Source organism: Manis javanica, chromosome 9, assembly GCF_040802235.1.
Source record: "Manis javanica isolate MJ-LG chromosome 9, MJ_LKY, whole genome shotgun sequence".
Lineage (NCBI taxonomy): Eukaryota > Metazoa > Chordata > Mammalia > Pholidota > Manidae > Manis > Manis javanica.
The window spans coordinates 11,252,378-11,272,049 of NC_133164.1; the positions used below are offsets into that span (position 1 = coordinate 11,252,378).

The following is a 19,672-nucleotide window of genomic DNA, read 5'->3' on the forward strand; positions in this document are numbered from 1 at the left end:
TCATAAGACGGTGGCTGTAGAGCTGGCATTTAAACCCCAGTTCCTGGGACCAGGGTGCCTGCTCTCCACCGGAAAGCTGGGCTTAGCTCTGAGCATTGCTCGAGGGGTGAGTTGCAAACACGCCTCCACTCCCCAGGTACACTTCTCTGCTCTCCCTTCATTACCTGCAGGGCTCAAACGGAACACCTTCCATCTCCAGCAGTAGATAGGAGAGGAATAGTCGTAAAAGCCGTCTTCAGTATAGAGGTAGAAGATGTTTTACATATAAAATTTTCTCCTGTGTGTTACCTATTTTGAAATTAGTCTAAAGGTTTATCTTTTTTGTTTTCAGTTAAAAATAATTATCTTTTTCAAAACCATAGAAGTACCATGATATGTATTCTTTTTCTAAGAAGTATATGTATTTGAATCTCCTCCTGTTTGGATCTCTAAAGAGGCTTTCTTGTTGCAGGCAGACATCTGGTCCCTGGGCATAACAGCTATCGAGCTTGCGAAAGGGGAGCCACCTCATTCCGAGCTGCATCCCATGAAAGTTTTATTCCTCATCCCAAAGAACAACCCCCCAACGCTGGAAGGAAACTACAGCAAACCCCTGAAGGAGTTCGTTGAGGCCTGTTTGAATAAGGAGCCCAGCTTTGTGAGTTTCACGAGATTAGAACAGGCATCTCTTCATGTGTGGCCTGACTTTGTCTAGATACACGTTACCACGATCTCTTTAATTGCTGCTGTCAGCTGTCTTCATGGCCTCATATATCTTTCTTTTTCTAAATGGGTATGATTGACTTCTTGGGATTGTACATATGTTTTTATTGTTACTTCATCTTTTAGAGAGTAAAAATCAACTTATTTTCTCTCAGATGTTCTAGCATCTCATACCTCATTGAGCTGGAAGACTATTCTTAATATTATATGTAGAATCATAAATTGTTAGTATGTATAGTGGAAGGTCAGGCTATTTTTAGTAACTGTGAAGTCTGGCCTGAAAAATAATGGCTAAATGTGTCTTTAGAGTAAATGTTTTCAGTGTCTTCTTGGCATGTGTTAGGGAAGAAAGGCAAATAGAAAATATAAATGAATCACCCACCTTGCTTCTTCCCCCCTCTTTTGTCTCCCTTTATGTGTAACTGACTGTGGCAGAGCCGTGTAGCAGCAGCCACTGCCTAGCTTTGGCCCCGTTTTCCTCTGAAGTGAGGTTTTCCTGTGAAAGCTGCCGGTATATTTTCATGGTGCTCAGAGCACCCGGTGTCCTTGCTTGGTTTCTTGCTTTTCCCACAGGGTTAACTGAAGACCAAGCTGAACCCCTTTTTTGTGAACTCTGGTCTAAAAGTGAGTGATTAGTTTTATGGGAGCACATGGTTTTCCGATATGCCAGTTTTGATAAAGGGAATTAAATGGGGAATGCGTCCTTTTCTAAGAACCTGTACGAATGTAGCCTGAGATCACCATGTCAGCACTTTTGTAATGTATCAGGCACTGGGGCAGGGTGGGGCTGGTGTGCTTGTCTGCTGTGCTCAGTGTAAGTGCTAGCAGCAGTGCACCAGCACCTGAGAACATACACCCACGTGCATGTACGGCTTACATTAAAAATATATTTCTAGTTTTGGCTTGCCCGTGCACACATCTTCACCCCTACCTTGATCCCAGATGACCTGAGGAGAAGCTGAGAATATGAGCACATCTGAGATACTTGAAGTTTTACAGTCAGGTGGGCAGGGAGGAGACATACCTAAGGCAACCTAGGTTTTCACAAGCCTGAATTTGGGGAACATGCCCAGCTTTTGTTAATAAAGCTTTAGTAATTTGGAGCAAGTGGGAACCTAGTCTGACTTGCGGTGTTTGTGTGTTCGTGCCATCTGCTTCAGTTTGGGCTACTCTCGGTTTCCCGGGGTAGTCTGCCCCTGCGATGAGGTTTGCCATCTTCAAGGGAAAGGCAGCTGGCCAGGTTCAGGGTGTCTCTCTGGATATGGCCCTGCTGAGTCCAGGGCCTGGATGAAGCCCTCCCGTAATCACAAGAGATGAGGCAGACTTGGGAAAGCATTTCTGGATTGGGGAAACCAGTGTCTGAGAGAGAACGTGGGTGCTCTGTCTGCATCCAAGGAAAGGGTATGTCCCAGCTCCCTTCTAGTCTCTTCTAGAGGAATCTGAATGAACATTTATCTTACTATTTTTGGAGAATGGAGCCAAATATTATAGAAAGTTAACACAGAACATGTTTTCTCTTGCCAGCATTTGTAATAAAATGTTTTATAAAAACTAGGAAGTATGTTCTAGCTCTCTTGAATGATTTCTGTGAAATGTGCTATAGCAATTTCTATGTAAAAGCATTTCTGGGGAGAAATTCTCTTGCATTCATTGCTTACCTGCAGATTTAAGGACACTGTTAGATACTAAGTGGCACTCAGTACGCAGAGTCCCACCTTTGGGTGCTGGCTGATTATTCTTTGAATAAGTCATAGGGAAAAAACTGAAACAGAGCTCGGTCTTTACATTTGAATGTGGTGGTGTGACATTTTGAGGCAGAAGTTTGTCCTTTGGGGTAGAGTCAAGCAGAGTGAAGGGAATTTTATCTCATGCCTTCCTGGTTTGGTGGTTATTTTTCTAGAGACCCAGTGCTAAAGAGTTACTGAAGCACAAGTTTATAATACGCAATGCAAAGAAAACATCCTACTTGACGGAGCTCATTGACAGGTATAAGAGATGGAAGGCCGAGCAGAGCCACGACGACTCCAGCTCTGAGGACTCAGACACGTAAGTCGGCCGCCCGAGGTCTCTTGCCTGGGTGGCTATTTTGTTTGTTTTGTTCTGGATGATTCGGGTTGACGGTGACTCTTGTGTTAGTAGAGGACAGTTTGGGAGCCTTTCAGCCTCATTTTATTGTTAATGGAGTTGCTCTGAGAAAACTCTGGGCGAGAGAACTGTGCATAAAGAACCCGACCTGGCTTTTTTCCCCCTCATTGTACTTCTGCTCTTCAAATACTGATCAGGAAGAACTGCTCTAAATCTGTTTTTTAAAAAATATGTTTTTGTGATTCTGTGATGTGTTCTGGTATATGCTTGGGTTGCAAAAGCTCTGTACCAGAAGCCACTTCCTAATAGCTGTTGTCCAGTTAAGCATCTAGAAATTCCACTAGCTAAAGAGATGAGTTCGGCCTGGCCGCCTCTCTCTGCGTCAGGGTTGGGGGAGTTCGTCAGTGTCTGTGACACCAAGAACGAAGTTGTTAGCAGAGCGTCAGGAACAGAGCTGTTCCACGTCTGTAGTGCCTCTTCTGTTCTCCACCACGCCTCGGCCAGGAGTTCAGGTTGACCTCCAGGCCAGTTGACCCAGAATTTCTGGGGATGGAGGCCCAGGTGTTTTTTTAAGGTCCCAGAGTGGTTCCATTGTAAAGTTGAAAGTGAGAACCACTGACTAGGGTGGGGCTGAGGTCATGACACTGAGAGGTTAGGGTGGTGGCGATGGGGATGGAAAGAGGAACAGGGTGGCTGGCCACACCGCAGGTTTGAGTAAAGGAGGTAGACAGTCCAAGGGGTGAGGCCAGGGTACAGGAAGTGGAGTGTGGTGTGGGACGTGTCTGAGTGGCCGACAGAATGTGCGGGAAGATGTGTCCAGTTCAGAGTGGCCTGGAGGTTTGGAGTTGAGGTGAGATATCTAGGCAGGTGACACGAGTTTAGAGCCATCACTCTGTCAGTGGCCACTGGAGCCGTGAGGACGAACGGTGTTGCCCAGAGGCCATCCTCAGAGAAGGGCCTGGGGCGGAACGCTGGGCACCGCCATCATGAGGGATGAGCCTGTGAAAGGGGGTCAGAGGGCACTGGGTGCAGTGTGACCCCAGGGGCCCAGGGACTCCCGAGGGGAGGGGCAGTCGGGGGTCTTTTGCTGCTGAGGGTTCAAGCAGGTAAGACCGGAGCAGGAACCCCTTTGTCACAGCGCACAGAGAACTGGTGGCCTTGGTCATTGCAGTTGCAGGGGCAGGGGTGAGTTTCAGAGTGAGTGGAAGGTAAGTGGAGGCAGTGAGCAGAGGTAATGCATCCAAGAAATGTGGCTGAGAGATTTCTGTAGCTGGAAGGGGGGTTGCATCGGGTGAGAAGAGAGCGTGTGCCTGACGTAGGAGGGAGCCTAAGGTGATGAGAAGAGAGCAGCCGTCGGTCAGCAGCTGGGAGGACTGCTCTTCAGAAGGGATGCCTCTGTGTTTGAGGCCCTGCAGGGAGTTACGAGAGCCATGTGCTGGTGGTCCCTTTTCTCAGGTAGGAGGCAGGGTCCTCTTCTGGAAACCCAGAGAGGCTGGGGGATGAGTGATTGGCAGGGGGTGGGAAGAGGGAAGAGGGGAGCGTATTTGGGGCACGCGGCAGGGAGTGCACACTGAGGGCCCTAGAGCCGCCGTGTCCCCACCCAAGGCTCGTTCACGGAGCTTCCTGGATTCTGTGTTAAGGGAAACGGATGCAGACGGCCAGGCGTCTGGGGGCAGCGACTCTGGGGACTGGATCTTCACGATCAGAGAGAAGGACCCGAAGAGTCTTGAGAACGGAGCTCTTCAGCCATCGGATTTAGAAAGAAATAAGGTATGTCTGCTCGTGTTAGAGTGACTCACACTTATCACCAGTCAGTGGCATTTTGCAATCACTTTTGTATGAAGCCAGTTTTAGTGGGCTGGGTAGTCTCTCATGGAAGCCGGTTTTATGATTTTACTGTCAGTGACTCAGTAGATCAGGAAAGTTTATTCTGTCTGCTTACCCAGCGAGCCAGACCCGGTCTGTTCTGGACTCCAGTCTGCTCTGCAGAGCTGTTTCTGCTCTCTGCAGCCCTGCTGTCCTGATGTGGCATCAGCATTTCCTGACATGCGGGCATACTATGTGAGGCAGGAGGGGGACGTCAGGTTTCAAGTATGGAACGGTTTTCTGGTTCTTTTGATGGGACTATGTCTTTTCTGCATATTGGGGTTGCTTAAATAAGTACCAGAATTTGGGGATTATTTAAGGATCTTAAAAACAAATGATTTGCTTTTGGAACTTATATAAAACTTTTATTCTGATTAGTTGGTTTTATGCCTGTTTAAGTTTAGGAAAAGCTCTATTTTTAGGATCTCTTTAAAGCACAGTGGTGTAGTTTCTCTCAGGCAGTGTGGACCAGTAGATGGTCCCCCCAGTGACCCTACAGCTCCCGTTCCATTAAGTTGATAGAAATCATGACATGTTCAGAGAGAGGTCACAAAAAAAATAGGCCACTGTCCTATGGCACTGCTTGTAGCAGCCAGCTTAAATCTGGTTTCCATTTCTGGGGTCTCCTTCATAGAGTCCTCCTGCAGAGAGGGCACATGGCATGTCACCCTGCCTGCACCCACACACAGTCCCTTCCCGGCCCTCTGGTGCCTGTCCACGTGTAATCCAGACACTGTGGTGTGGGTTTTGCCTGTCACTGCAGATGGTATGGCTAGTGAAAGACAGTAAGGTGGTCCTATTCCAACATTACAGAGAATAGAGACCACTTCAGACTTAATGCTCAACAGTGCATATCTGAGGTTTATTGAATTCTTGCAAATGTGAAGGGTAACTAATCCTGATTACCTTTTTTCTTCCCCAAGATGAAAGACATCCCAAAGAGACCTTTCTCTCAGTGTTTATCTACAATTATTTCTCCTTTGTTTGCGGAGGTAAGATACCCAGTTGACCTGGAGGGGGTGGGAAGGGAAGGCCGGGGAGCAGTGCACCTTCTGTGTTGTTGTGGCTGGCAGACTTTGGCAGATTAGAGCAAGGCGGGCACAGTAGGTGGGGTCTGCACTGAGTTCCTGTGTGGCCCCTGGAAATGGGCAGCACCTGCCACAGGCACCTCCTCTCCTAGCGCTGTCTTATGTCCAGACCCTCCCAGAAAATGTCACTGTGTCACCACCTGGAGTGTGCAGACAGGACATCAGTGGCCAGCCCGAGTCCATGCATTACAGGGTGATGTGTAGCTTTCTGCAGCATCTGTTTGGGTGCAGCCTGATCTCTGCCTCTGACAAATGTATAGTTGCCTAAAAAGTAGATTTGTATTTTAAAGGAGGTATGGGACTCTCTGGAGTCTCCCTGTTTCCTGTTGTGCCCCCGGATTTCACTGTAATCCACACCCTAAGCACCCAGGGGGACCTTCTTCCCGGCAGGGCTGTCCATTTCCCAGGGTGTTGGCCCATTTCAGTTCCAAGTTCACCGTGTGCCATTCCTTCCCTCCACGGGGGGCCTTTTGCCTCCTAGAGACATCTGTGCGTCCTGCATCTTGAGATGTCTTCAAACTTTATGAGAGTAAAGATTATTCTTCATCTGTTTAGTAGCTGATGTGAAATACGTCATAAATACCCTTCTCTCTCATTTTTTGTGCCCCGTTTCTGGCTCAGGCCACCTTTCAGGTAATTCAGAATGAGTCTCCCACTAGTACCTTGAGCCTGTGTGGCAGTTCAGAGCTCTCCAGGGAGGCTGTGTCAAGGGTCCGGGTCCTTGAGGTCGGTGGTCTGTGGTGGAAGTGCCACCCATGCAGGCTCCTCCCCAACTCCACTGGGCACGAGCCTCGGGCACACAGGCCTTCCCCTCAGCAGGGCCCCCTGTTCAGGGGGCAGCTTCAGTCCTGCTCCAGCCCTTCCCCGGCCAGCGTCTGCCCTCACGAGCAGGAGCCTGGAGCATGGAGCCGAAACCACTGAACCTGCTGGCTTCAGGTGGGAGACTCAGTGGCACAGGACAGGTGGGGGCCCCTCTCTGTCACCTTCGGGTGCTGGCCCCAGCCGATCGTTCTGAGTGCCTCTGCCCTTCCTGGGTGTCCGTAAGGCACCACTTGGCTCCGTGTTGTGTCATTTGGGAGGCTGGCCCTTCAGGTTTTCGGGGTGCTTCTTGCTTTCTGGTGGCCCTCCATTGCCACTCCGTCAGGGTCTCTCAGGTACTTAGGGAAACACAGAGATTTTCTCATTGCCTGGGGCTGTTTCTTTTGGGCACATGATAAAATTATTCTGAAATCATTCAGAATTAATGAATCCTAGATGTAATAATAATGTTTTGATTGGCTTACCTAAAAGTGGCAAACTCACAGGCATCTTTTCCTGTTTTCATCATTAATACTTGATAACCTCGCAAAGTGCTCAGTGTATGTCATTTTACATAATACTCATCCAACTCAATGAATAAAGACCATTAAGTATCATATCCCTGCCTCTGCAAATGCGGGCATTCCCTAGCTTCCCTGGGTGTGCCCGGGTGGTTCGCTGTAGCTGGGGTTGGTGGAGCCCATCCAGCAGCCGCAGGGTGACGAACTGCCCCCCTGGGGCCACAGGGTGGGCGGGCATGTGGGGAGGCCCTTGTAGGAAGTGGGCGTGGCAGAGCGGCGGCCTGCAGGTGACTCACTCAGGACTTGCAGGTGGGTCGTGTTCAGTCCTTCCGGGAGGGGAGTCCAAGACAGACACAGGCCGCGTCTCCAGGTCGGCTGCGTAGCCGTCCGTGACAGGAGGGAACAGGAAGCAGACGCTCTCGGAACAGGGAGCAGAGCCCCTCCCATGCCAGGCCTTTCCAGTTCCTTGTGTCCCTTTGGTAGAGAGAAGAGAAGCTGTTGTTTTTAGAACGAGGTTGATGCTGGACAGGACCAGCTTGAAAAGCAAAATCTAAATGTGGCCGCAGTAGTTATGGTCACTTGTCATGTTACTCTTTAAAGTAGATGCGCGCTGGGTCCCGTGCTTGTATGTCATGCTTGCTTCTCATTCGTGTGTTTCAAGTTGAAGGAGAAGAGCCAGGCCTGTGGCGGTAACATGGGGTCCATTGAAGAACTGCGGGGGGCCATCTACCTGGCGGAGGAGGCGTGCCCTGGGATCTCGGACACCATGGTGGCCCGGCTCGTGCAGCGGCTCCAGAGGTAACTTCGCCAGGGCCCCACCTGTGCCGCCTCCGGGGAGGAGAGCCCCGTGGATGTGGGGCTCTGCTGGGTTTGCCCCGCGGCTTTCCAGGCTGGGGGTGGGAACCCCTTCAGAGGGGCCGTTTGCCACCCCCATCTGTCAGCTTGGCGTATGCTCCTGGTCTCTCACTGCTGCCCTCCAGGCCCCCAGGCGAAGCAGAATCAAGTTAGACCTGTGTTCCAAGTTCTAGAGAGCCATATGAACGAGTAATGTGGATCTGAAAATTCCTGGGAAGGGCCTCAGAACTGTGTGCGGTTGTGGCTCTCGCCACATAAATGCTGAGGGATTCTCACCTGTCTGCTCTTAATCCTGGAGCCTGATCATCAGCTGGAGAAATACAGCTCTTAGCTGAGTGTCTGTAACTGCCCCTTGGGCTTAAGGCTTTAAAGCCCAGTGTCAAGCCCGCCACTTGGTGTCTGGAGAGAGTGCCAGCGGCTCTGAGACCACGCTGTGCTCCACACCCCGGCCCTCCTGGCTCCCTGAGAAGCCAGGCAGGTACGTCACTGCTCCGACAGGCACCTTCCTAGGAGAAGTGTCCCCAGCCCCTGGCCCCTTCTGGAGAACAGCTGAGCTCTGGGGAGACTGGGGAGTGTCCCAGGTCTTCCTGAGACACCCACCCGACGAGCCGTAGGGAAGACCCAGGTGCGCGGGGTCACCTGGCCCCAAGACATGGTAAACGAAGGGCGGCCTGCTGTCCCAGAGGGAGTCCCTCCGAGGTGCGGACCACACTGCAGCTTGTTCTGAGCTTGGGCTCCTTCGGGAGAGACAGCTCAGCCTTGTAACTTGCTCTCCAGTTGAGGCTTCAGAATAAAGGCTGCTTAACACAGCTGCTTTCATTCTGAGGCACTTGAAGGAAGCTGTCAGGCTCTGGGGTGACACCCCCGATGCTAACAGACTGCAGGAAGAAAGGAGAGTTATAAAATGACCCGTGTGCGCACCCAGACACAGTTGTTACTGCCATGTTTGTGGGTTCCCACCCTGCATGTGCTGCAGTTTCTTTCTAACGTGGCTTTGTCAGGATGTTCATGGGCAGGTTTGGCCTGTGATACTGTGTGTCATCACATAGGCTTCCCTGCTACTTAATAAAGGTTCATTATTTTCTCAATTTCTGATTTCTCAAAGAAACTTGGTGCCACTTGACACCTCATTCTAGTGGTATTTGTTTCTCATTAAAAAGAGCCATTAAATCAAACAGAACCAAAGCAGAAACTGGTGGTATTATCTTATATTTGGTTTGTTTTCTGTTTCTGTGGTGTCACTTTTAGGACTGATATTTTCTACATTGTCCCCAGTTGCCTGAAATTGTTACCAGTGACATGAGTTGTGACTCAATTTCCCCGTAGCTGCAGGGTGGTGTGCCCTGTGTGTGTTTAACTGATCTGTCGTCTCTCCTTCGTTGCTCACACTTCTGTACCTGCGCTTCCAACAGGAGGAATGGGAGCCACACACACTTTTTTTTTTTTTTTTTTTTTTTGAGAGGGCATCTCTCATATTTATTGATCAAATGGTTGTTAACAACAATAAAATTCAGTATAGGGGGGTCAATGCTCAATGTACAATCATTAATCCATCTCAAGCCTAATTCTCGTCAGTCTCCAATCTTCTGAAGCATAACGAACAAGTTCTTACATGGTGAACGAATTCTTACAGAGTGAATAAATTCTTACATGGTGAACAGTACAAGGGCATTCATCACAGAAACTTTCGGTTTTGATCATGCAATATGACCTATAAACCATCAGGTCAAATATGAATATTCATTTGATTTTTGTACTTGATTTATATGTTGATCCCACATTTCTCCTATTATTATTATTATTATTATTTTTAATAAAATGCTGAAGTGGTAGGTAGATGCAAGATAAAGGTAGAAAACATAGTTTAGTGCTGTAAGAAGGCAAATATAGATGATCAGATGATCAGGTGTGTGCCTATGGACTAAGTATTAATCCAGGCTAGACAAGGGCAGCAAGACATCCACGGATGCAGAAGATTTCTCTCAAAGCAGGGGGGGTGAGGTTCTGAGCCTCACCTCTGTTGATCCCCAAATTCTCACCTGATGGCCCCCCTGCGACTGTGCCTGTCTTAGGTTGTTCCTCCCTTGAGGAATCTTACCCGTCTCTGGCTAACCAGTCATCTTCCGGGGCCATACAGGGAAATGTAAAGTTGGTAAGTGAGAGAGAAGCCATATTGTTTGCAAAGGTTAGCTTTTTACTTCTTTGCAGATTTATGCCCTGTGGCTTCTATGCCCAGCACTTGTCTCGAGGTATCTTTACCACCTGGAGGAATTATGATACTCGGTAAATTCGATATGAGGCACGAATTCTATTTAAGGTTTGTAATTAGGAAGGAAGAAGAAAAGCTATAGATGTAGCATATGAAGGAAACTTGGGAGGATTGATTATTTCTTTGACATATCTTCTTGTATAGTACCTTAAGTATGTATAGGTTTTAAACTACTAACTAATTTGCACACACATATTAACATAATAGGAATACGGTGACCTAAACAAAGCAAATCTATAATTACCAGCCATCTCCAGTGAAGCCAAGAAAACCATTTAGGCACCCTAGGCATTTGTGAAAATTTATCTATGATATGATGGATATTGTCCAACTGTACTTGAACCATCAGACAAATTAAAGCAGCCCATTTCTGGGATCTGTTCACATCCCATATGTTCTTTTAACCATAGATAGTCTATAGTCATGAGATTTTGGGGTGCTACAACTTGCACCCCTCCCAACTCCTGGTTGAGTTCCAACAGTACAGATCCAGTCAAATTCGTTGTCTCACTGTATGCACATGCCAGCCTAGACATCTCCCTCCTCCTTCTTATGGCAAGTCCAGGAGACGGTGGGCTGGATGCAGCCACAACCGCAGCATCGTCCGGATCCCTGTGGAGGCTTTTTGATGATCATCCCCCGGCACGAGTCCTCCAGAGAGTGCTGATGCCGGAAGCTCCTCCTCATATCGTATCTTAGTTCATTTTCTGGGTATCCAAGCTAGGCCTTGATCTTCTGCATAGAAACAAACAGACCCTTTGCCCACACTTTGACATGCCCTCTATACCACTGTGCAGAACTCATTGGAGGTCAGCACACAGTAACTGCTTTTTTTTTTTTTTAATTAAGAGAAAGGAATATTATCAGAAAAGAGTACCTCCATAGCTGATCATCTGACACCCTTTAAGTGATCAACATTAAGGATATTTAAAGCATGCGTTGATCTTTGATTTACCAATAGTTTTATCCTGTTAAGGAGTAATCCCCCTTTTCTTTCTTTCTTTCTTTTTTTTTTTTTAAATTTTTAATCTACACTTACCTGAAGAATACTATGTTTACTATGCTCTCCCCTATATCAGGTCCCCCCTAACAACCACATTACGGTTACTGTCCATCAGCTTAGCAAAATGTGGTAGAGTCACTACTTGTCCTCTCTGTGTTGTGCAGCCCACCCTCCCCTTTCTCCCTCCCCCCCATGCATGCTAATCTTAATACCCCCCTTCTTCTTCCCCCCCCTTATCCCTCCCTGCCCACCCATCCTCCCCGCCCACCCATCCTCCCCAGTTCCTTTCCCTTTGGTACCTGTTAGTCCATTTTTGGGTTCTGTAATTCTGCTGCTGCTTTGTTCCTTCAGTTTTTCCTTTGTTCCTATACTCCTCAGATGAGTGAAATCATTTGGTATTTCTCTTTCTCCGCTTGGCTTATTTCACTGAGCATAATACTCTCCAGCTCCATCCATGTTGCTGCAAATGGTTGGATTTTTCCACTTCTTATGGCTGAGTATTGTGTATATGTACCACATCTTCTTTATCCATTCATCTACAGATGGACATTTAGGTTGCTTCCAATTCTTGGCTATTGTAAATAGTGCTGCGATAAACATAGGAGTGCATCTGTCTTTCTCAAACTTGATTGCTGCGTTCTTAGGGTAAATTCCTAGGAGTGGAATTCCTGGGTCAAATGGTAGGTCTGTTTTGAGCATTTTGATGCACCTCCATACTGCTTTCCACAATGGTTGAACTAATTTACATTCCCACCAGCAGTGTAGGAGAGTTCCCCTTTCTCCACAGCCTCGCCAACATTTGTTGTTGTTTGTCTTTTGGATGGCAGCTATCCTTACTGGTGTGAGGTGATACCTCATTGTAGTTTTAATTTGCATTTCTCTGATAATTAGCGATGTGGAGCATCTTTTCATGTGTCTCTTGGCCATCTGTATTTCTTTTTTGGAGAACTGTCTGTTCAGTTCCTCTGCCCATTTTTTAATTGGGTTATTTGTTTTTTGTTTGTTGAGGCGTGTGAGCTCTTTATATATTCTGGACGTCAAGCCTTTATCAGATCTGTCATTTTCAAATATATTCTCCCATACTGTAGGGTTCCTTTTTGTTCTATTGATGGTGTCTTTCGCTGTACAGAAGCTTTTCAGCTTAATGTAGTCCCACTTGCTCATTTTTGCTGTTGTTTTCCTTGCCCGGGGAGATATGTTCAAGAAGAGATCACTCATGTTTATATCTAAGAGGTTTTTGCCTATGTTTTTTTCCAAGAGTTTAATGGTTTCGTGACTTACATTCAGGTCTTTGATCCATTTTGAGTTTACCTTTGTGTATGGGGTTAGACAATGGTCCAGTTTCATTCTCCTACATGTAGCTGTCCAGTTTTGCCAGCACCATCTGTTGAAGAGACTGTCATTTTGCCATTGTATGTCCATGGCTCCTTTGTCAAATATTAATTGTCCATATATGTTTGGGTTAATTTCTGGGGTCTCTAATCTGTTCCATTGGTCTGTGGCTCTGTTCTTGTGCCAGTACCAAATTGTCTTGATTACTATGGCTTTGTAGTAGAGCTTGAAGTTGGGGAGTGAGATCCCCCCTACTTTATTCTTCTTTTTCAGGATTGCTTTGGCTATTCGGGGTCTTTGGTGTTTCCATATGAATTTTTGAATTATTTGTTCCAATTCATTGAAGAATGTTGCTGGTAATTTGAGAGGGATTGCATCAAATTTGTATATTGCTTTCGGCAGGATGGCCATTTTGACGATATTAATTCTTCCTAGCCATGAGCATGGGATGAGTTTCCATTTATTAGTGTCCCCTTTAATTTCTTTTAAGAGTGACTTGTAGTTTTCAGAGTATAAGTCTTTCACTTCCCTGGTTAGGTTTATTCCTAGGTATTTTATTCTTTTTGATGCAATGGTGAATGGAATTGTTTTCCTGATTTCTCTTTCTATTGATTCGTTGTTAGTGTATAGGAAAGCTACAGATTTCTGTGTGTTGATTTTGTATCCTGCAACTTTGCTGTATTCCGATATCAGTTCTAGTAGTTTTGGAGTGGAGTCTTTAGGGTTTTTTATGTACAGTATCATATCATCTGCAAATAGTGACAGTTTAACTTCTTCTTTACCAATCTGGATTCCTTGTATTTCTTTGTTTTGTCTGATTGCCGTGGCTAGGACCTCCAGTACTATGTTAAATAACAGTGGGGAGAGTGGGCATCCCTGTCTGGTTCCCGATCTCAGTGGAAATGCTTTCAGCTTCTCGCTGTTCAGTATAATGCTGGCTGTGGGTTTATCATATATGGCCTTTATTATGTTGAGGTACTTGCCCTCTATTCCCATTTTGCTGAGAGTTTTTATCATGAATGGATGTTGAATTTTGTCAAATGCTTTTTCAGCATCTATGGAGATGATCATGTGGTTTTTGTCTTTCTTTTTGTTGATGTGGTGGATGATGTTGATGGATTTTCGAATGTTGTACCATCCTTGCATCCCTGGGATGAACCCCACTTGGTCATGGTGTATGATCCTTTTGATATACTGTTGAATTCTGTTTGCTAATATTTTATTGAGTATTTTTGCATCTACATTCATCAGGGATATTGGTCTGTAATTTTCTTTTTTGGTGGGGTCTTTTCCTGGTTTTGGTATTAGGGTGATGTTGGCTTCATAGAATGAGTTTGGGAGTATTCCCTCTTCTTCTATTTTGTGGAACACTTTAAGGAGAATGGGTATTATGTCTTCTCTGTGTGTCTGATAAAATTCCGAGGTAAATCCGTCCGGCCCCGGGGTTTTGTTCTTGGGTAGTTTTTTGATTACTGTTTCAATTTCTTTGCTTGTAATTGGTTTGTTTAACTTTTGTGTTTCTTCCTTGGTCAGTCTTGGGAGGTTGTATTTTTCTAGGAAGTTGTCCATTTCTTCTAGGTTTTCCAGCTTGTTGGCATATAGGTTTTCATAGTAGTCTTTAATAATTCTTTGTATTTCTGTGGAGTCTGTGGTGATTTTTCCATTCTCATTTCTGATTATGTTGATTTGTGTTGACTCTCTTTTTCTCTTAATAAGTTGGGCTAGAGGCTTATCTATTTTGTTTATTTTCTCAAAGAACCAGCTCTTGGTTTCGTTGATTTTTGCTATTGTTTTATTCTTCTCAATTTTGTTTATTTCTTCTCTGATCTTTATTATGTCCCTCCTTCTGCTGACTTTAGGCCTCATTTGTTCTTCTTTTTCCAGTTTTAATAGTTGTGATGTTAGACTATTCATTTGGGATTGTTCTTCCTTCTTCAAGTGTGCCTGGATTGCTATATACTTTCCTCTTAAGACTGCTTTCGCTGCATCCCACAGAAGTTGGGGCTTAGTGTTGTTGTTGTCATTTGTTTCTATATATTCCTTGATCTCTATTTTGATTTGTTCATTGATCCATTGATTATTTAGTAGCATGTTGTTAAGCCTCCATGTGTTTGTGAGCCTTTTTGTTTTCTTTGTAGAATTTATTTCTACTTTCATACCTTTGTGGTCTGAAAAATTGGTTGGTAGAATTTCAATATTGTGGAATTTACTGAGGCTCTTTTTGTGAGCTAGTATGTGGTCTATTCTGGAGAATGTTCCATGTGCACTTGAGAAGAATGTATATCCTGTTGCTTTTGGATGTAAAGTTCTATAGATGTCTATTAGGTCCATCTGTTCTAGTGTGTTGTTCAGTGCCTGTGTGTCTTTACTTATTTTCTGCCCGGTGGATCTATCCTTTGGGGTGAGTGGTGTGTTGAAGTCTCCTACAATGAATGCATTGCAGTCTATTTCCCTCTTTAGTTCTGTTAGTATTTGCTTCACATATGCTGGTGCTCCTGTATTGGGTGCATATATATTTAGAATGGTTATATCCTCTTGTTGGACTAAGCCCTTTATCATTATGTAGTGGCCTTCTTTATCTCTTGTTACTTTCTTTGTTTTGAAGTCTATTTTGTCTGATATTAGTACTGCAACCCCTGCTTTCTTCTCACTGTTGTTTGCCTGAAATATGTTTTTCCATCCCTTGACTTTTAGTCTATGCTTATCTTTGGGTTTAAGGTGAGTTTCTTGTAAGCAGCATATAGATGGGTCTTGCTTTTTTATCCATTCTATTACTCTATGTCTTTTGATTGGTGCATTAAGTCCATTTACATTTAGGGTGACTATTGAAAGATATGTACTTATTGCCATTGCAGGCTTTAGATTCGTGGTTACCAAAGGTTCAAGGTTAGCTTCTTTAGTATCTTACTGCCTAACTTAGCTCGCTTATTGAGCTGTTATATACACTGTCTGGAGAGTCTTTTCTTCTCTCCCTTCTTATTCCTCCTCCTCCATTCTTCATATGTTGTGTGTTTTGTTCTGTGCTCTTTTTAGGGGTGCTCCCATCTAGAGCAGTCCCTGTAGGATGCCCTGTAGAGGTGGTTTGTGGGAAGCAAATTCCCTCAGCTTTTGCTTGTCTGGGAATTGTTTGATCCCACCATCATATTTAAATGATAGTCGTGCTGGATACAGTATCCTTGGTTCAAGGCCCTTCTGTTTCATTGCATTAAGTATATCATGCCATTCTCTTCTGGCCTGTAGGGTTTCTGTTGAGAAGTCTGATGTTAGCCTGATTGGTTTTCCTTTATAGGTGACCTTTTTCTCTCTAGCTGCCTTTAAAACTCTTTCCTTGTCCTTGATCCTTGCCATTTTAATTATTATGTGTCTTGGTGTTGTCCTCCTTGGATCCTTTCTGTTGGGGGTTCTGTATAATTCCATGGTCTGTTCGATTATTTCCTCCCCCAGTTTGGGGAAGTTTTCAGCAATTATTTCTTCAAAGACCCTTTCTATCCCTTTTCCTCTTTCTTCCTCTTCTGGTATCCCTATAATACGAATGTTTTTCCTTTTGTATTGGTCACATATTTCTCTTAGTGTTGTTTCATTCTTGGAGATCCTTTTATCTCTCTCTATGTCAGCTTCTATACGTTCCTGTTCTCTGGCTTCTATTCCTTCAATGGCCTCTTGCATCTTATCCATTCTGCTTATAAATCCTTCCAGGGATTGTTTCACTTCTGTGATCTCTTTCCTGACATCTGTGATCTCCTTCCGGACTTCATCCCACTGCTCTTGCATTTTTCTCTGCATCTCATCCCATTGCTCTTGCATTTTTTTCTGCATCTCTGTCAGCATGTTCATGATTTTTATTTTGAATTCTTTTTCAGGAAGACTAGTTAGGTCTGTCTCCTTCTCAGGTGTTGTCTCTGTGATCTTTGTCTGCCTGTAGTTTTGCCTTTTCATGGTGATAGAGATAGTTTGCAGAGCTGGTACACGTGACCGCTGGAAGAGCTTCCCTTCTTGTTGGTTTGTAGCCTTTTCCTGGGAGAATAGCGACCTCTAGTGGCTTGTGCTGGGCAGCTGTGCGCAGACAGGGCTTCTGCTTCCTGCCCAGTTGCTTTGGGGTTTATCTCCGCTGTTGCTGTGGGCTTGGCCTGGCTGGGGCTGTTCCTCCAAAATGGTGGAGCCCCGTTGGAGGGGGAGCAGCCAGGAGACTATTTATCTCCGTAAGGGGCCTCTGTGCTCCCTGCTGCCCAGGGGGTTAGAGTGCCCAGAGATCCCCAGATTCCCTGCCTCTGGTCTAAGTGACCTGTCCTGCCCCTTTAAGATTTCCAAAAAGCACTCTCCAAACCAAAACAACAGCAGCAACAATGAGAGAGGGAACAGAAACAAAGAGAAAAAAAAAAAGGAAAAAAAAGGAAAAAACAAGCGATTTTTTTTTGTCCTCAGGTGCCGGTCCCAGGCACCCGCTCACTGGTCCTGCCGCCCCGTCTCCCTAGCACCAGGGTCCCTGTCCTTTCAAGGCTTCCAAAAAGCACCCACCCACCGGTCCCGCAGGGAAGGAACGCTCAATATTCTTTGTCCTCAGGCACTGGTCCCACGCACCCGCTCACCAGTCCCGCCGCCCTGCCTCCCTAGCACCGGGGTCCCTGTCCCTTCAAGGCTTCCAAAAAGCACTCGGCAAAAAGAGAGAAAAAAAAAGGGGAAAAACGCGCGATTTCTTCCGTCCTCAGGTGCTGGTCTCAGGCACCCACCCACCGGTCCCACAGGGAAAAATGCGGGATATTCTTTGTCCTCAGGTGCCGGTCCCAGGCACCCGCTCACCAGTCCCGCCGCCCTGCCTCCCTAGCACCGGGGTCCCTGTCCCTTTTAGGCTTCCAAAAAGCACTCGCAGAAAAGAGAAAAAAAAAGGGGAAAACGCACGATTTCCTCTGTCCTCAAGTGCCGGTCTCAGGCACCCGCCCACCGGTCCCACAGGGAAAAACGGGGGATATTCTTTGTCCTCAGGCGCCAGTCCCAGCCACCCGCTCACCAGTCCCGCCACCGTGCCTCCCTAGCACTGGGGTCCCCGTCCCTTCAAGGCTTCCAAAAAGCGCTCGCCAAAAAGAGAAAAAAAAAAAAAAAAGGGGAAAAACGCGCGACCTCCTCCGTCCTCAGGCACCGGTCTCAGGCACCCGCCCCCAGGTCTCGCAGGGAGAAACGCGGGATATTCTTTGTCCTCCAGCGCCGCTCCCAGGCACCTCCTCACCGGTCCCGCCACCCTGCCTCCCCGGCAACGGGGGCCCGTCCCTCTAAGGCTTCCAAAAAGCGCTCGCCAAAAAAAAAAAAAAAACCGCTCCGGTTTCTCTCCACCCGCCGGGAGCCGGGGGGAGGGGCGCTCGGGTCCCGCCGGGCCGGGGCTTGTATCTTACCCCCTTCACAAGGCGCTGGGTTCTTGCAGGTGTGGATGTGGTCTGGATGTTGTCCTGTGTCCTGTGGTCTCTATTTTAGGAAGATTTTTCTTTGTTATATTTTCATAGCTCTATGTGTTTTTGGGAGGAGATTTCCACTGCTCTACTCACGCCGCCATCTTGGCTCCGCCCCTCACATACACTTTTTAATTTTCTAATAACCACATTTAACTTAGTAAAAAAAAACCCAGAAAACCAAGTGAAGTTAGCGTTGATACATTTGTTAACCTATTGCATCCAGAGCCTTACCTAAGCATGTAATCAATGTACAGTTAGCAGTAAGGTATTTCCCATTGACTTTTGTACCAAGTCTTTACAATCCAGTGTGTGTTTTACACTTAACAGTATATCCCAGTGTGAACTCACCACATTTTGGGTGCTCGGAAGCCACTGGTGGCAAACGTTTTAACACGTATAATGCACATATAGCTTTCTATCTGCAGTGTGTTTAACAGTTACTTTGCAGTGACGCAGTGATGTGTTAGAGATACTGAGTCAGCATTCGTCCTGCTCGTCTCTAGAGCATTCTCCCTTGTCCTTCTTCCCTTGGGGATGTATGGATGCTGTCCCCTCTTCAGCCAGCAGCAGCTCAGCTCCTGGGGATCCTTATCTGGTCCCCATAGGCCTTGGTTCTGTGAGGCACCCCCAGCTCCTCCTCTGTGTTCGCTACACCAACACCACCAAACCACAGTGGCCATTGCCAGTGCTTTGTACTCGTTTTGTGGCCCAAATGCTTTACTTCAGTGGATCACCTCAGAAACAGTGAGAACCGACTTCTGTCTAAAGCACTGTAGAGGCTTCTGCGTATCTTGGTTTGAATTAATGTGTAGGTGTGTTTGTGTGGCATCAGCTCCCCCCATGACTTAGGCATTTACATTTCTTGATGAGTGAATCTCAGACTCTGTGGGTAAAGCGCGCTCTTCCAGAGGATCCTCCCTGATTCGTTCTCTGAGAGAGTGAGTGCCAAGTGCTGTGAATGCTTGAGGGGAGCGCTGGGCCGGAGTGTTGGAGATCAGCCCACTCATCACATTCTCAGCCACCCCCTGTGACTCTGGGTCAGGTTTGAGGTGCTGAGGGAATCTTGGCCCTGAGGGCTCCCCCACGCCCATGCCCACGCCCACCTGTTTTTGAATTCCAAAGCAGATTGTGCTGTAGGATTACTGGAAACCAGAAGAGAGGACCCGTGAGGGCACTGCTCTGGCCTGGGTACCGTCATCCTCAACATCATTTCAGTGCCACTGCCTTCCATTGTTGTGTACAAATCCTAAACTGATCCTGTTTTTATGTTTCTGCAAAATATAGTACACATATCATTTTTTGACATTCTATGGTTTTTAGGGTAAGAAAATGAGCCTGTGGAACTAACTATACATGTGTAGGGCATGTATGATTTTGTGTGTATTTCTCGTGTTGCTTAAATACAGTTAAAATTTTTAATCTAGATTATGTCATTCAGTTTGCCTAATTTAACCATTTCTCTATTGTTGGACATCAGAGTTCTCTAATTTTTTTAATTACAAAAAACCCAAAGGACCTTTGTGCAAATATGTTGTTCCTCCTTTGGACCACATTTCTGAGATACTTCTAGGAACTGAATTGCTTGAATAAGTATCGATATTTTGGGGGCACAAAGGGCTTCCTGCTCTGATACTCAAATCAGTCAAATATGCATCTCTGGAATCTTACTATGTCATTGGGTAATACTGATTCCTTAATTTAAAAAATTGTAT

At 46.2% G+C, this 19,672-nt stretch overlaps 1 protein-coding gene across 2 annotated transcripts in view; it reads left to right on the top strand.

Annotated features, from left to right (window-relative positions):
- STK24 (serine/threonine kinase 24) overlaps positions 1 to 19,672 on the top strand; it is a 108,861-nt gene that overhangs the window by 87,859 nt on the left and 1,330 nt on the right. For both annotated transcript variants that reach the window (XM_037024957.2, XM_037024955.2), the window contains exons 6-10: positions 452 to 637; positions 2,603 to 2,748; positions 4,428 to 4,557; positions 5,577 to 5,645; positions 7,722 to 7,858. In XM_037024957.2, coding sequence (XP_036880852.2) covers positions 452 to 637; positions 2,603 to 2,748; positions 4,428 to 4,557; positions 5,577 to 5,645; positions 7,722 to 7,858 — 668 coding nt within the window. The remainder of the gene's footprint in view (positions 1 to 451; positions 638 to 2,602; positions 2,749 to 4,427; positions 4,558 to 5,576; positions 5,646 to 7,721; positions 7,859 to 19,672) is intronic.